The sequence below is a fragment of the Scophthalmus maximus genome, chromosome 17, assembly GCF_022379125.1.
Source record: "Scophthalmus maximus strain ysfricsl-2021 chromosome 17, ASM2237912v1, whole genome shotgun sequence".
Classification (NCBI taxonomy): domain Eukaryota; kingdom Metazoa; phylum Chordata; class Actinopteri; order Pleuronectiformes; family Scophthalmidae; genus Scophthalmus; species Scophthalmus maximus.
This window is the reverse complement of record NC_061531.1, coordinates 12,374,250-12,391,285: the sequence shown is the minus strand read 5'-3', so window position 1 is coordinate 12,391,285 and position 17,036 is coordinate 12,374,250. Positions and strand designations below refer to the sequence as shown.

Here is a 17,036-nt window from a genome sequence, read left to right as displayed (position 1 = left end):
AAGATCTCAGTGTGTACGTTTGCTTTTATTTTCCATGTCTCACTTTGTCTCTTTGAGTTGCATATTAATATTTATTGAGCTTCATCTGGTTCCACTAGCGTCACAAAGTAGACTGTATTAGAGAATATTGAAAACTGAAAATTGAACTTGGCTCCATAAAGACCCCCTTTTCAGGCAAACACCACACACAGTTCTAACGGTTGGTGTGCTGTTAGCCTTCAATGTGAATACCATCTCAGATTTGTGTTCCTTTTATTTTGAGACGAAGGGTGTAAAAGGCAGAGATGATGATTTCAGATTCCCGGGAGAAAAAAATTCCAAGGCCTGGAAGAGCCTGTGGAAAGTAATCAAGTAGCACAGTGATGTCATTCTGATGAAAGGCAGCCTGTCAGACAGTTGGCGACGATGGGTGCTCTTTGGCATGGGCAACAGCCTGCTATACAGCGAAATATGACATCAAAGCAGGTACCAGGCCAGGACAAGAGGCTGGCACTGATCATTGTCTTCTTCGATTACAGTAGCCTCATCTTCTTGCTGAGAGGATAAAAGAAAACGGCTGCTTGGTGTTAAGAGAGTGTCAAAAATAATGAGGCACATACCATGCACTAATGGTGTCCCAGTGGCTCAGTGGACTAGAGCGCATACCATGTACTAACAACATTATGGGCCAATGTCCTGGAAAGGGATTAAATCTAGTTCAAGACTACGGCGCTTTTCATTGTATTTTTCCAGAGAATTCTGCCCGTTTAATCCCGGTCTCGCACAAATAGTTTTGAATGAAGATCAGATTTGTGCTGCAACATCAACATCTCTTTCTCCTTCATATTCCTGTCCTTTATAAAACCACAGCAAACAGAAATCTTCTTTAAATTCTTTAATGTGAAGTCTCAACTATACCTACATTTATTCTTAACACTGCACACTCTCAAGAGCTGTTTCAAATGCAGCTCTCTCGCATAATTGAATAATGACCGTGTTTTACAGCAGGGTGTGGACTTGAAAAGAATTTCCCGATGGAGACTTCCAGGTTAAAGGACAGAAAATGAATAATGTTGATGCGGTTCCACTGTCGTGACCTGTAATAAGGGCTTTTCAATTTCCTTTGGCAAATCTGTGGCATAACTAAACATTTCCAAGACAAAAGGGCTCGAGTCTTCTTCTGTCTGTGTGGAGATGAGGATGGGCTGCCGCCTCTCTTATGATAATAATAGCAGGTCTCAGACGGTAATTGGTCTATGCGCCCTCCTCTGTCCCTACCTGGGTGATTCAGGCGCTAGGTATGAATGGAAAACTCTGAGGCCACACGCTCACAAACCGGTACCTCCAAAGACAGCCTGGTCCACCTCACTTATCCTCCTGCAGGCACACATGCAAAACATGCATGTACCCCCATCCCTGACACACACAAACATCCATCTTGCTTATTGTGAATGCTGTGACGAAACTGTTTACAGGCAACAGCACCTATTTTGCGACCATTATTCAGATGAAAGATCAACAACAAACAGCTGACCTGTTAGCTGAACTATTTAGTTGCCCCTCGGTACCAGAGAGACCCCTAATGCAAGCTGTCCTATCTTGAAAGAGTTCATTTTTATCAGAAAGGGCATCATCTGTAACCAATAGACGGCCTTGCTCTTACGAAATGAGAGCCTGCTCGACAGATGTCTCCTGCCTCTCTTACTCTCTCTTTCTCCCCATTTACATCCACGTCTTAGATGGCACCTCTTGACTTAAGTCAGGATCAAGGTTGTTTACTGGTTCTCTGGGTAATATCAGGGACATGTGGACGAGGGCACATGAAAGGAACTCCTCTGTGTGTTAACACCCAAAACCTCTGTACATGTTTGTTTTGGGTTTTAAACAATAGCTTCAACATGAAATTAAGGGGACCCACTTCCGGAGGTTTGCCTCAAGTTGACACAGAACAGAAGCTGAATCTCAAAATGTTTTCACAGGGGAGGCAGCCTCAAACGTCAGAGCTCTCTTAGCTTTTTCTCTTTTTTTGTTTTAATACAGTACAGTGACAAGCAATAAACAAAATATCAAAGTCTGGTACAGGCTTTTTGGAATATCAGCAGAGCAATGTTGGCCACAGGAGAAATCAAGAGTCATTACTCCAATGTACACGAAAATCTCTGAAGGTTTCAACAACTTTTCAACTAATTTGTAACACCTGAGCTGTACTCCATACATGTCCAGTTCCCTTTACTTCCTGGCTTTTAGCAGATTTCGACACTTAAACACTTTGTGGCTTGATACCACTAAGTGTCGGGCTGTGGTGTTGCAACCTTTATGGGATTTAGTGTTGTGGTTGAGTCCCACAATCCCTGACCTGATATCATATGTGTAATGCTGGTGCTGTGTAGTTGACTGTGTAGGAGAGTGTGACAATTCAAAGGAATTTAAGGAAACTCTTCTATGAAATATAAAAGTTTTATAGATGGGGATCTCTCCTTTGTTCTTCCAGTGAGGACCTCCACCTGTTTCTGATGATGTGAGCCAGAGCCTGTCCCTTTCAAGAGGCTGATCCCTCCTGATCTCTTTGATGTAACCTGACCTAACAGTTCCAACTAGCAGGATTTGATGATCACGGATGGATCCTCCACAACGGCATGTGCAAATCAAAACTAACAGGCATGGAGAGACGGACGATGGGGATGTGTGAGCAGAACTGGCAGGCTGCGTAGACAGCGAGCGCTCACAGAGCTATGATGTGTCTGAACGCCAGGCAGGCAACGGTCACATGATCGATGCTGCCAGCCCAGACTTAAGCAATAAAACCTGTGGATCTGTGAGGGCACATGCAACTGATCGGAGATGAAAGACAGGCTTTGACTTTCACAGGAGGCCTGGGGTTGGGGTGGGGGCTATGGGGGCACTTCTGAGGGACTGCCATCAGAACAGCTGGGTCATTTTCAAATGACCTAATTCTAGGATTAATCCATTAGGACTTGCATGGTTAAATTTGTGACTACGCTTCACACAGATGATGGGAGGCAAAGAAAAAGAGGGAGAATTACTGGTGAAAGCCAGAAAGGCTTAGCACTTGGGGTTCAAACAAGGTGCACGGTGGAGGACAAACCACTGTGCGCCAACAGTAGCAAAGCTGACAATTGCTTCTATCTCCGTCTCCAGCCTCATATGGTTGGGTCGTTTCATCACAGAAATCCAACATGCTCTCCATCTGAATCAACGCATTTAGATCCCTCAAAGCTCGACCGTCTGCAGCCCACACATCTCACTCACTCGGGTCAGAGGATGTTTTGACACACCACTCGGGCATCTCTTCATGGCAGCGAGTGTGTCAGAGGCCAGCGTCCATCTGTGAGTGATTTAAGGGTTACATTTTTGGGGATGACGTGTGATAAAACAGGGAGGTATGGGTCAAAGTGACTAGACCCAATCTGTGACAGAGCCTCTCCTCCTGGGCCCTACCACATGTTTTAATCTATACAAGCATCTGTTTGAAGTTCCCAATGAATACCATCAGTCCTGCTGATGACTTCATATCCATTTTACCTGGCTCACAATAGCTCAACATCCTTTAGACACAATCATAAACCACAGGGGCTACAGCCAGTGAGAAGAATTTTTTTTTTGTTTCTATCAATATTTTTTCCAGCACTATAGTTTAGCATTAAGGAATGTGAGACCTAACACTGCTAATTCCTTTCTCTGTACCCTTTTGGCCATGTACTTGAATGTCCCGCCACACCAATCAGAAATGTGTCAAACTAAATGCAGACCTCTATTTTCCATTTCAGTGACGGTTCCTTTTTGGTTTGTCAGTCACAGCCAAGTGACAGCACACCGTGACGTCACCAATTAGTTTGTGAAATGCTGTTTTGAAGCCTAGAATTTAGCATTTTTGCCAGAGCCATCTTGGTTATTTGAAAGCAGAAGTAACCATATTTGGAGGAGCTGGGGGTGGGTGCTGATCCACTGTACCTCCACCCACACCTACAACCTGCAACTATTGGACGGCAGTAGCTGTCAATCACGCTGCATCTATGCCCCAATACAACCCCCCAATGGGACCATAATTTAGAAAATGAACATTGTGCTGCATTGAAGAAGACTTGAAACTACTACTGATGTTATAAATCAAGTGAGAATTAGGCTCCTTTTCCATAGACTTCTATAGAAACTGACTTATTTTTGCAACCAGTGGAGTCGCCCTCTGCTGGTGATTCCAGAGAATACAGGTTTTAGTCAGGTCCAGATTTGGCTTCACTTTGAATTGAATTACACTGTCAGTCTTCTTCGCAGAGCTTGGTCTAAGACGAATGACAACAAAATACCACCATGAAGTGTGACCTTGATGAATAATCACTTCAGTTGTGTGGGCCGCACTGTGACTGAAATGAGTCTTTAAGATGAGAGGTTGTTCGAGGGAAGCCTACCTCGACCATAACGAGGCATTCCTGTGTTAAAAAGCTGTCTTCCCATCGGGATGCTCTGCTTGACTTAAAATATACAGTAGACGAGGAAAGTTTGGAAGAGACTGAAGTGGGAGGGAGGAGGCGAAACTCGGGGGGAGAAAGACTGATGGTTGCTTTGATCTTTGTAAGCCTGTCTGGATTTACAAAAAAAGAAAAAAACACAAGTGTCCAAGTCCCTTTTTCTAAACCTTAACAAAATAAGAGGAACTCAACAATTCAATGACTGGAAGTGATTCTTAAAAATAGGTATGTGCCTTTTAACACAGACTGTATGATGATATTACTTAGCTCAAAATCACTGGTGGAATAAAAACAATAATATAATGATATGTCTCTTAAAACCTGGTATAGTCACTAGAGAGTTTATTTTTTCCTGTGTTGTCCACGCGAATTTTGATTCGTGTGATTTGTTTGTTTTGTTCCCTCTTGATTCTAAGGCAAGTGTGTAACAAGAGACGTATTCTCACTTCATAAATTTGTGGCGCAATGGGAAATGGGCATTTCAAGGCCAATAAAAGCCACCACATCAAATGAAACATCGCGGATCAAAAGAACCGACGCATGGGCACCCCCCCCTCTATAAATTAAAAGGGGGGGTAGTCTGCAACGCTTGATCATGCCCCGGGTCCTGCCCCACTCCTGCGATTGGCTGGACGGACACACAAGGGGGGAAAGTTTGAATAAAATACAAGCGCATGGCACGAGTGTTGTCGTTCAGGCTTGCGCGCTCGGTTCCAGCAGTGCTTGGGTTCCCACAGACAGACAGATTGGCAGAGAGTTGCAGGCGCACTCCTCGAGAAGTTTGAAAGTATACCAGGCGAAATTCGACAGATGACCGCGATCGATCTCAGAGGACTCGTGCTTCTACAGGTGACATTAAGCCTGTGAGTCTCCGGCAAGGGACGGCGAGTGTTGTGGCGTCTTTCTCAACTCCACCCGGTCCAAGAAGTTCGTCTCCGTGAGCGACGGGACGTTTTTTGCGTCTGGAGCACGGACATCCGAGCCGGGGATACGATGACGGCGATCAGAATGCTCTCATCGGCGCTGCTGCTGGTGCTGATGCAGTCCGGGGCTCTTTGCGCGCGGCGGTTCCGCGGCGGCCGCAACCCGCCACCGCGGCGCACGCCTGCGCCTCCTCCCGCGCACCGGGCCGACCGGGGCGACACCACGGAGAGCTTCCCGCTGGACTTCACCGCCGTGGAGGAGAACATGGATAACTTCATGACCCAGGTCAAGAACCTCGCGCAGTCGCTGTACCCGTGCTCGGCGCAGAAGCTCGACCACGACATGAAGCTGCACTTTTTGGAGAACGCGTCGGTCACCTGCAACGACGCGAGTCCTGCGGGGTATGTACCAACACCGAGCGGCGCGTTACCGTGTGCACGAGGGTCCGTGTGGCCGCGTCACCGAGAGGTCAAAGCGGGGGGGCAGCCGTGCAGCCTGGAGCTATAGTGAGAAATGGTATATTCGCTTAAAGAGGATACTTCGGCAGGGCGCACCTCATCCCGCTGCCCGAAGTGAACCCACATATCTGGCCCGGGGACAGCAGTGCTCGTCTCTATAAACCTGTTGGGTCCCGTCTCCCCCGTTTGTTTTTTTTTTGTGAGCGATCCTTCCACATATACATCATCGCAAATACAACTCAAAATACACGCGTAGATAAAAACGAAGGGATTTCAAAGCCAGATTTCATTTTCCGGGACAGAACGAGCTTCAGTGGGGATAAGACAGACAGCTGCTTTGGGTCAGCGAAGCGTGAAATTTGCGGGTAGCCACATGGCCCATGCTTCATTTCCTTTGCTTCAAATTAGAATGCAGGATTTGCTCTGCAGAAAGTTTAGGTTTAAGTTTTCAGACCCCCGCCCATCTCTCTGTCTCTGTCTCTGTCTCTCTTCAGTTGTTGCATCCAGTGCGCAAACTGTTGAGACGGGATTTTTACGGCAGTTTAACAAGAAGGAGTTTTCCATACTCGGGCTCGGGTCCGGTTCCTTCCCTGATGAAATGGTTTTTTAAGTCTATGATCTGTAGGGGTGCACAATGGATCACTGCTTTTTCTGCAGTGGCATCCTCCGCTGACACTGTCCTTTATCCATTTGGCAGTAAGAATGGTTTCTACTCAAGAGGGATAAGCCATGGCACTAAAAGCGCATTAACACCAGGCAGAGCCTCTGTCTCTTCTGTTGTACAACACAGTGCTCTAAACCTATAGACTCTGTACTATATGAAAGGTGGGGATGACTCAGATAAAAGGCTTCTTATTCATACATGTCTTTCTGTTTGAGCAGTGACTATCACTTGTGTCTCAAACCACATATTTGCCTGATAAGAATACATGTTTGTACCACAATTGCATGGCCACGAGAGGCTTTGATGACCGTTCGCCATTGTGCATATATGAAAACCCATCTGGGACCATAGTTCAGTGACTGAAAAGGTTGTTTTTTTTGATATACACGTGTCTTTATGGATTTAGTGCCGTGTCTAATTCCTGGTAAACCCCAGAGTGCCTGGTAGGAGAGCTGTCCCTTAGCTCGGTAAAGCTCTTAGCCTTTCAGAGACGCGGCATGAGGAAGAGCGCAGGGGACAGTTACTGGCAGATGGCCGTTTCATTCACTACGGAGGTTGCTGAAATACTAATCCATCAGCTACTAACAGTATTTTTCCAGAGAGATATTGTCACAGTTAGAGACGCACGAGGATGCAACTACTTAAAAAAATAATGATAATTCACAGGACGGCGTAGTGGATCTCTGTGATTCATCTCCTGGAGTTGCACTTGTCAGAGTGAGGCGGTTGACGTTGGCTCGCTCAGCTCGCCAAAGCCGCCTTCGCTTTGTTGTTTGGAAGTAGTAAGTAGAGTGCACGCTCCTCAGCCTACATAGCTGACAGTGGCTCACAACAACCGAAACCAAAATGTGATCCAGTGTCTGAGAAAACATTTCAGAGCTTCAGCCAAGTCTCTGGTAAATTTGGGTGAATGCCTGTTGAATATTTATTTTTTTAATAAAACACCTCTCGACATCACAGAATGACACTTGGAGCACGTTGTCTGAAGCTCCTCTACAGAACAGAAATGCTTAATTTGACTAATCGTTATGTAGACCAAAGATAAAAACATAGCACACACATATATATATATATATTCTAGCATTTGTAAAAAATATTGTGTAACTGGAAGATTTCACGTACACGTAAGTTCATTATCTTGGGCGTGTGTATGTGGGTCCTATACACAAGTGTGTGTGTGTTGAAACATCTACACGAGCCATATGAAGTTACGTTATTTCTCTTATCGTATTATTACTATCGGCAGGAGCCTTGATTCTATCTACACTGTGTGCGTGATGACAATGCTGAGGAATGATGAGCTCAGAGTAAAAGAGATTATGATGGTACATTAACAATTCTTGCAACATTAAACATGAAGAATACCATCTACTGGCATCTGCGGTACAAATGGGATAGGGGACAGGATGGTGTTTTATCTCCTGCCCGATCACTAGATCTGTTTCCTCAGTGCAGAACGTACACGCACGCCTCATTGTTCTCCTCTCACTGAATTTATGTTGGTGCGCTGCTTTCTCTCACCTTTTTTTGGAGATAACAATCAACAACAGGACGTCCTTGTTTAGATGAAAAGTATGAGGTCATGTGTGTTTTTGTGTCATGCTCGGATACCATCGCTGATGGTGGAAACAGCGAGGGTATTACTTTTCAGTGTTTCATCTTTTTCTTTCTGTATAAGAACGTACGCCATATCGAAATGGTGGAATGTGGCTGTGTCTGTCTGTTGTTTAGATATAGACCTTGAGGAATTTATACATTTATTTACATATTTCTAATATTTGCTTGGAAGTCAAGCATAACTGGCATGTCTGCTACAATTGTGCTGATTGTTATATTGTTTGGTGTCTTTCAGGTACTATCTGAAAGAATCGCGAGGCAGCAGGCGGTGGCTGATATTCTTAGAGGGTCAGTATTAAGGGTTCATTTAGCAAATGTATAAATTTATTCCCCAAGTTAAGAATAATGAACAACTGCAGAGGATTTGTGTAAGAAATGATCTATGCCGTGTCTCTCTGTGTTCGTCCGTGTCCAGGTGGATGGTACTGCTTCAACAAGGAGAACTGCGATAGCCGATATGAGACCATGAGGAGACTGATGAGCTCGTCCAAGTGGCCCCAAACTAAAACAGGTGAGCCTCAGCACATCTGAATGGTTTCACTATTCAGACCACAGTGCAACACCGTGGCCCGGAGCAAATCCACTCAGAAGGTACTAAAAAAAATGTACCCACATCTCACTTTAATGTCTCAGAAATTAAAAGGATCAGACGAATTTGTGCTGATCTGAAGTGTTATTGAGACCGACACCCGGTGCAGGGCTACCTGGCGCCCGCTTCTGTAGGAAGAGAGATGCCTCCCTCTCTCATTGCAGTGTAATAACTGTAATCCATGTGGTAATGATGATGAGGAAGAAGAAGAAGAGGATGTGTCTGGGAGTGCCAGGATGGTTAATGATACATGTTGATCTGTCTCTTTCAGGCACTGGGATCCTGTCTCCACTGCCGGAGGAAAACCCTCACTGGTGGAATGCCAACATGGTGTAAGTTGACTCTTGAGTTTGTCTTTTGTTTGTTGACTTTTAATCATATAGGTGGCAAACTTTAACTTTGGGTCGTTTTGTGCAGGTTCATCCCGTACTGCTCCAGTGATGTGTGGAGTGGCGCTACAGCCAAAACAGAGCAAAGTAAGATATTATTGAAAGATAAAAAATCATAACGTACTGTATCTACAGTATGTTTCGTCGGACTTACGGTGCCCCTTTTGTCCCCCCCTTGTGTTCAGGTGGCTATGCCTTCATGGGCTCACTGATTATTCAGGAGGTTGTCAAGGACCTACTGAACAAAGGTCTGGACAACGCCAAGGTCCTCCTCTTAGCAGGAAGCAGGTGTGTGCATGAATGAAAACTTTTTTCAAACATTTCATCACAATGTGTAGGCACCAGTGTGAACATGTCATGCTTCTGTGTGCAGCGCGGGCGGTACTGGGGTCCTGCTGAACGTGGACCGCGTGGCAGAGCTACTTGAGGGGCAAGGGCACACCGGGATACAAGTGCGAGGTCTGTCCGATTCTGGCTGGTTCCTGGACAACAAGCAGTACCACTGCACAGACTGTGTGGACACCATCAGCTGTGCCCCCACTGAGACCATCAAGAGAGGGATCAAGTAAGGATACAATTAATACGGTAGCATTAGTATCGTGATAGGAGTATTTAAGCCAGCGGATGAGATCATGAGGTGTCTAGTATAGTCATCATGTCCCATATGTACTTTTGAACTGTCAGGTACTGGGGAGGAGTGGTGCCAGAGAGGTGCAGGCAGACCCATCAAGGAGAGGAGTGGAATTGTTTCTTTGGATACAGAGTATTCCCGTCAATAAAAAGTGAGTCCCTAGTTTCATTCGGTACCACGTATATGTACAGATGTACACAGGGGTCCAAGTGTAGTCTTGTATTGATCTTCCGTTCGCCCACGTGCAGGCCCTGTGTTTGTGGTCCAGTGGCTCTTTGATGAGGCCCAATTGACAGTGGACAATATACAGCTCACAGGCCAACCTGTGCAGGAAGGCCAGTGGCGCTACATCCAAAATCTAGGCATAGAGCTGAGAAACACACTCAAAGATGTCCCGTAAGTTTGTGTCACTGCATTATAGAGAATTTTAATTATGATTATTGCATACATTCAGATTGATTCATGTGGGGTTTTTTCCTTTCCTATTTTCAGAGCTATGTTCGCCCCAGCGTGCCTGTCTCATGAAGTTATCACCAGAAAGTGAGTATGATTTCATTTTCACACCTCCCTTGTCTAATTGACAGGGGATTTGAAACGTTGTGCTCAGGGCTGTTCTACGTGTGTGTGCTGACACTGCCCCCATGTGTCATATTCCAGCTACTGGATCGACATACAGGTTAAAGGCACCTCCTTGCCCCGGGCGCTGCACTGCTGGGACCGGAGCCTCAACGACAACAGGAACAACAAAGCTCCACCCAAGGGCTGCCCTCTGCATTTGATTGACAGCTGCCCATGGCCACACTGCAACCCCACCTGCCCGACCATCCGAGACCAGTTCACAGGACAGGAGATGAATGTCATCCAGTTCCTCATGCACATGGGCTTTGACGTGCAGAAGATGGCTCAGCAGCAGGGCATGGACCCCAGCAAGCTACTGGGAATGCTCAGCAGCGGCAGCTAAAGGGACACATGCACGCACAGGAGCGCACACACACACACACACACACACACACACACACACACACACACACACACACACACACACACACACACACACACACACACACACACACACACACACACACACACACACACACACACACACACACACACACACACACACACACACACACACACACACACACACACACACACACACACACACACACACACACACACACACACACACACACACACACACACACACACACACACACACACACACACACAGTATCTCCAAGCTAAGCCCGAGCAGGGCTGTTTGCTCTCTCTGGCCAGTCTCCCCAATACCTCCAAGAAACCCATCCACCGTCATCACAACTCATTCTACCTATGGTCTATTCCCCTCTGACCTTCTGTTTACTTTAGTCTGAGCCTCAGTCACACAAAGAGGCTCAGATTTTTTTCCCACAATCCTTTTCCTCAATGTGCTGGTGACAGGTGCAGGGGGCAACACGCCGCCATGACAAGGCACAACTCTCTGCTACTACTCTCCATTTAAATTATCTTTTGCTTTGTAAGAGAGAGAAAAAATATCACGAATGTAATCCAGTTTTAAGGATGCTCATTGATGTTGTTTCTTTTTTAATATTATTTTCATCCTTTTATATAGATTATATATATATATATATATATATATAGTCATTGTTTAAAAAAAAGAAAGAAAGAAAATGCCACAATGACATAAGGATGCTGTCTTTGTTAATTAGTCACTATAGAGTATATAAGGGTATATACAGTTTTATAGTTGGGTTCTTAAACACCAAACTTCTCAAATATCAATAACAGGGACACAATAAGTTGATGAGTGAACATGATAACATAATAATAACATATGTTGAGAAAAGCACTGGACCACTGGAAATTTTGTATTTAACCTCAAAAACAACGTCAAGGACGATAGCGAGAGAGACAACCGATACCAATAATCCCTTTTGTCAACTTAACACACTCTACATAGTTAGGCAGCAAAATTTAAAGTTACAAAGAGACACGCATCACATGTTCTTCGAACAGCCGTGAAGATGCCAATATGTCCGGTTCAGTCGTGTTCTGAAACTGTTTGCGGCGCTATAGTTGACCAGGAAACTCACAGTAGCTACACCACAGTGCCATCACATCTAATCTATCTCTCACGCCGTCGCATCACCACGAGAAGACGACTCCGACCCGATCGATGGCGACACTTTCGTGTTAGCTCACCTCACCTCAGTAGATCAATGCAATGAAAATTTAAAGGGAGACAAATATCGTGTATTGTATATTTTTTATTCTGAGTATTTGTATAGGTTCTTTCGAGTGTTCACTCTCGCAACTCCCTTATTATATTTCATAATAGAGATCACTTTTTAATATAATGACAATGTTGTATGTAATGATGTCTTTATAAAATGATGTTTTTGTAAAGGACCTCTATTTCGCATCACACCAGAGAAGGAAAGGTATTACAAATTGTAATTTTATTCTGTAACATATTTTTTAACAGAAGAAAAAAAAACAACCTCAAGCTACATTGGTAATTTACATATTTATTTTGTTATGTAAATCATATTTATAAGTGCTATTTTCACAGAGAAGTGATTCTTTGTAAATTGTAAATACATTGCTTTTTTTCTCTTTGTGTTGATTGCATGTCTTTGTAACAGACCTGAAAGAAAAGTCACATTACATATACTACAAGGAAAATATTGCTGAGCAGTCTTGTTGTTATTGTTCTGATGATTATTTTATTATTAATAATATGAATACTGGTACTATAATTCAAAGGAGTGTCGGTAGTAGTATAGTATTATTATTTACACAATTCCCATTTCATACTTGCAGGAGAAATCCCTTTAGCAGGAGGTGAGGTCAACAGCTCCCTCGGGCTCCCGAGACAGTTTGTCACTATTTTTGACATATCTGATGAAAGATATAAGGCTCAGTGCACATACACTGACAGTTAGAATGTTTTTCAACAGCTTATATTTTAGCAGTTTCTGTTCAATCTTGAACAGTGTCCTTAATCAGCTAAGATTAGAAAAGATTTCAGATTATGCAAAGTAAATGTGTAACGTTTCAGTTTTAATTAAGAAGTCCTGATGATGCTGATCATCTCAAACTTGAAATAATAATTTTACAATACATTTTCCTAGTTCTGTAGCACAAAAGAGCAGCTAGAGCAAGTCTAAATGGTCCCTTTCTTATGCCGTCACACTTCCAACATGCAAGGCCCTGTCCTAAACACTGGGGCCAATCTGAGAAGAGTTTCTTGCTCCAGGATATTTCCAACATGCTCAGGAGGAGTCACATACAGAACCACTTTCTCTCTTATTAGTGCGCGACCTGTTCTACCAGCTGAGCCACAGCCATCTTTACATACGCCTACCACATCTTACACATGCCACCATCTCAGTTTGGGCCTCTTTTGCATTTCTACGTAAGATTTTCTATCACTCTTTTTTCTCCAATAACGAGTTTCTTGTCGTCTTTCTTCACAGGCTAAAACCTTACACCCAGAAAACCTATTTTAAAGACGGCATTGGGACTCGTTCACTCAGGATTCAAACTGTACCAGATTTATGGCCATTATTATTCCGGGTACTGTTCTTTCTTGTCGAAACCTGCCGCATGCATTACCCACAGTGCAACTTGGAGACAACTCATCTCAAGCAGGCACTGTTCTACGTGTTCTATACTCGTCTTCAAGATGAAGAGCAGGCCACAAATGTTTTCTTTCCAAATCCACACCCCTAGATTTCTTTCATCTTCAAAAGTATCATCTGTAGCTACAATAAAAACCACACTTTTTACAACTATCTAACACTAAAACCTGTAAGAATTCATTCTTAACCTTAATTCTATATATTTTTTCATAATAAGGCATTTACAAAGTTTCAGTGGTTAGGATTTAAATATATATTGCTATATGAAGTGTTCAAAAACTTTTTAATAACCTATAATGTGGCATTTGACATAAACTTCAAACTCTATTTTAGTAAGTGGTTTTCTGTACAAATCACCTTGCACACTGTAAATCAAAAAATCACAGCATACTAATATCACAGGTTTGTGTATTTTAAGTAACTGCTAATCCAATTCCACTTCCTTCTCACATGCGTAGCTCGAATCTTTCATCACTCGTGTATAATCATCCCTCTGGACCTGTATGTAATTTCTGCCTCTATGGAAGTCTCAGCCTCCCTCCCTGTCATTACACTGCGTATAAATGCCAGTTTCTTACTGAGGGAGCTTTGACTCAGCCTCTCTGGGTGCACCCTCGAAATACGAATCCCATACTCCCTGCCACATGTAGCCTCCCACCCCACTGTGGAATATAGACCCCCTATTTATAGCGCTGCTGGCGAGACCTGTAACTCTGTGCTCGGCACAAACTTTCATTTACACAGCCACCCATAGCAATCCACCGACACACACAGGGCACATAGGAGGAAGAGGGTGTGTTTTGTGTGAGGGAGACCAAATCCAAGAGGCAAAAGGAGACAAGTGAGACAAAGAGCAGGAGACACAGCCAACAGTGAAGAAAGTAAAAGGACCGAATCATGGAGTAACGGGAATTGACTGACAAGACAACAAACACGTCCACCTGTTGGGCACCGAGGGCTATTGTTGGAAGACTGATCTCGGCGTATGACTTACAGGGGGAAAGCTCATTGGACAAGCCCTTACTTCACTTTGAGCTTGTGATACACTGGAAAAATTGATGATTGAGGAGGGCAAGATTTCTGAGGACACCATCACAACTTTGAGTAAGACTGGGATCATACCCGTACTCTTAAAAACACTATAAAAAGTACAGATACAAGTGTTGTATGATTCATAGGGAGTAGTTTACTTCATAGACTTGCAAGATATTTCATTACTAAACTAAATGTCATTTAATATTCCAAACTACTGTAAAGACTTCTACACGACGGTGTATAAATGTAATTCAAACACAGCGCTGTAATTACAAAGCAAGCTCTGGGAAAAGTAACAGACATTTGTAATTAAGGACCAACTATAAAAGGGGAAGGTTGAGGTCTGTGTGGAGCGAGAAGAGTAGGCCCAAGGACGCCCAGACAGAGAACAAGACGTCGTGCACCTCACCAAGAAAAACAGCTGCTTCTGTGACAGAACACACACCATGGATCCACACGGAGGACACTACCTCAGCAAAGACGCTGTGTTGTCACCATTGGGTGCTGCCCGAATGTGCCAGCTGGTCCTCGGCTGCACCATAATGGCCCTTGTGTCCCACGGCGCGGGCTACAGCGCCACCTATGGGACCTTCTGCATGTTTGTGTGGTGCTTCTGCTTTGCAGTGACCCTGGTCGTGTTCACCTTGGACATCACACGGCTCCACGCGTGCATGCCCATTTCCTGGGACAACTTCACCGTGGCCTTTGCCATGCTGGCAACTCTCATGTACATCACCGCCTCCGTGGTCTACCCGGTTTACTTCCTCCAGACAGAGTGCCCCGATGAAAGCTGCGAGGTCCAAATCTACCGAATTACTGTCACCGTCTGCTCCAGTGTCTGCAGTTTCCCCTACGCAGCTGAGGTATTCCTAACTCGAGCCAAACCAGGAGCTGTGGTGGGTTATATGGCCACCGTGTCTGGTCTACTCAAGGTGGTCCAGGGTTTTGTGGCCTGCATCATTTTTGGGGCTCTGGCAAATGACAGTGAGTACAACCAATACATTGCTACCCAGTACTGTGTAGTGGTGTACAGCCTGTGCTTCTCCGTGACTGTGATCGTGGTCATACTGACCGTTTCTGGAAGGACCTCAGCCCTGCGTTTCCCCTTCGACCGATTCGTGGTTGTCTACACCTTCTTCGCTGTGATCCTCTACCTCAGCACTGCACTGATCTGGCCCATCTTCAGCTTTGATAAGAAATACGGCTCCACTACCCGGCCCGAGGACTGCCCACGAGGAGAATGCCCCTGGGACAGTAAGCTGGTGGTGGCAGTGTTCACCAGTGTCAACCTGGTCTTATATTTTATCGATCTGATTTACTCCCAGAGGATCCGCTTTGTCTCCAGCTCTGCTAACAGATGTTGACCCCCCAAGACTATTTAGCCTCTGAGACAAGTAAACAAGGTTTTAGCATCCAAAATGCCCTCCACAGTCAGGTCTCAGTGAAGGACTCATTCCCTTGAATCCATGAATTTATGGTGTTGTGTATGTGTGACAATTTTTTTTATCATCAGTATTATTGTAGTATTGAGCCTCTGTACACAGCCAAACTGACAGTGTTACCCATCATACAGTATTTGCAACAAACTAGAGAAAAGGCTTTTCTCCAGTTCCGAAGTGACCTACCAGGGAGAGCGGGCCAGGTGCTCCGTTGAACTGATCTCAGCAACGCCGTGCACAGAGGACTCTGGGAAAAATACGTCCACCTCAGCGACAGACGCATCCCTCCTCTCTGGTGGTCTCAGACGGACCTGTGCGAGGGTGTAACAATGTTTAGAGTATTAGAACAGTGCCATGTCAGATAGACACCCTCAGTCTTACGAAGGCAAATAAATCCTGTTTAATTGTAAGCTCAAACAAAAAAAAGGAATGCAAATATGTCTCATAGAGAAGCATAGTAAATGTTAAGTCTACAGTATGCACTGAATGTAGCTTGGTTTTGGCTTTACTGCCATTTTGCTGTTGTTGTTTTTTCAGTTATATTCCTCATTATTAGCCTTCTCCGGAATGTTAAATGTATCTGATACATGAAATGTTGACATCAGTTTCAAACTGATTATTTTGGGATAACAATAATCATGCCGTATAGTATTTTCTGCCTTGTCCAATGTTTAATAAAACATCAAATATTATGCTATCGTTTGGTTCTTTTCCATCTCTTTACATGGGGGAAGGTCCTAATTCACATTTTGTGTAAACCTTTACTTTCAACTTTCAGGAGACAGAAGACAAAAAAGCTCCTTTATATCTTGACAAAGGTTTAAAATCAAACTTGAAATCAGCTATGGTGATTGTAAAATGTGAGTACATGGTTCAGTGCATGATTAAATTTTAAAAAAAAGCCTAAAATCACTATTATTTATGGTGAACTTTAGTCATTTATAAATGTGTTCATCTGCACAGTGTTAGTTTTCTCAAAAGCCTTTGTCTGTTTTGTGGCCTTGGGTAAGGACAGAATACCTCCACACCAAACTTTTACCTTAACCACAGTTTTTCTTAAAAAGGTGGACACTTCCAACAACTTGGGCTTAATTGTAACTGTCAAGAATTAAAGACTCACAGTGATGAACAGTACAGTGAGAGATGAAGTAGATGACCTGTAAACAAACAGAAGTATGCT

At 44.2% G+C, this 17,036-nt stretch overlaps 2 protein-coding genes and 1 long non-coding RNA gene across 5 annotated transcripts in view; 2 read left to right on the top strand and 1 right to left on the bottom strand.

The window, feature by feature from the left end:
* Positions 1 to 17,036, bottom strand: part of LOC118289337 — a 51,154-nt gene that overhangs the window by 33,881 nt on the left and 237 nt on the right. For both annotated transcript variants that reach the window (XR_007029870.1, XR_004786049.2), the window contains exon 2: positions 16,043 to 16,167. This is a non-coding gene — a long non-coding RNA (uncharacterized LOC118289337). The remainder of the gene's footprint in view (positions 1 to 16,042; positions 16,168 to 17,036) is intronic.
* notum1a (notum, palmitoleoyl-protein carboxylesterase a) lies at positions 866 to 10,812 on the top strand. 2 transcript variants are annotated; one of them, XM_035616265.2, is made up of 11 exons: positions 866 to 3,327; positions 8,365 to 8,417; positions 8,545 to 8,640; positions 8,990 to 9,050; positions 9,136 to 9,194; positions 9,293 to 9,395; positions 9,481 to 9,672; positions 9,792 to 9,889; positions 9,987 to 10,134; positions 10,231 to 10,278; positions 10,396 to 10,812. In XM_035616265.2, exons 1-11 carry the CDS (start codon positions 3,293 to 3,295, stop codon positions 10,697 to 10,699), a joined length of 1,197 nt encoding a protein of 398 aa, XP_035472158.1. In that variant the 5' UTR covers positions 866 to 3,292; the 3' UTR covers positions 10,700 to 10,812. The 2 variants fall into 2 exon arrangements, with proteins under 2 accessions (XP_035472158.1, XP_035472157.1); XM_035616264.2 differs by lacking the exon at positions 866 to 3,327 and adding an exon at positions 4,717 to 5,791.
* Positions 14,071 to 16,548, top strand: LOC118289332 (myeloid-associated differentiation marker-like protein 2). Its single transcript, XM_035616267.2, has one exon. It carries the CDS (start codon positions 14,864 to 14,866, stop codon positions 15,779 to 15,781), a length of 918 nt encoding a protein of 305 aa, XP_035472160.1. The 5' UTR covers positions 14,071 to 14,863; the 3' UTR covers positions 15,782 to 16,548.

Coding starts and splice junctions, on each gene's coding strand:
- notum1a (XM_035616264.2), top strand. CDS start 5,460: ATGACGGCGATCAGAATGCTCTCATCGGCGCTGCTGCTGGTGCTGATG. Junction 8,418..8,544: donor GTGGCTGATATTCTTAGAGG/GTCAGTATTAAG, acceptor GTCCGTGTCCAG/GTGGATGGTACTGCTTCAAC. Junction 8,641..8,989: donor GTGGCCCCAAACTAAAACAG/GTGAGCCTCAGC, acceptor TGTCTCTTTCAG/GCACTGGGATCCTGTCTCCA.
- LOC118289332 (XM_035616267.2), top strand. CDS start 14,864: ATGGATCCACACGGAGGACACTACCTCAGCAAAGACGCTGTGTTGTCA.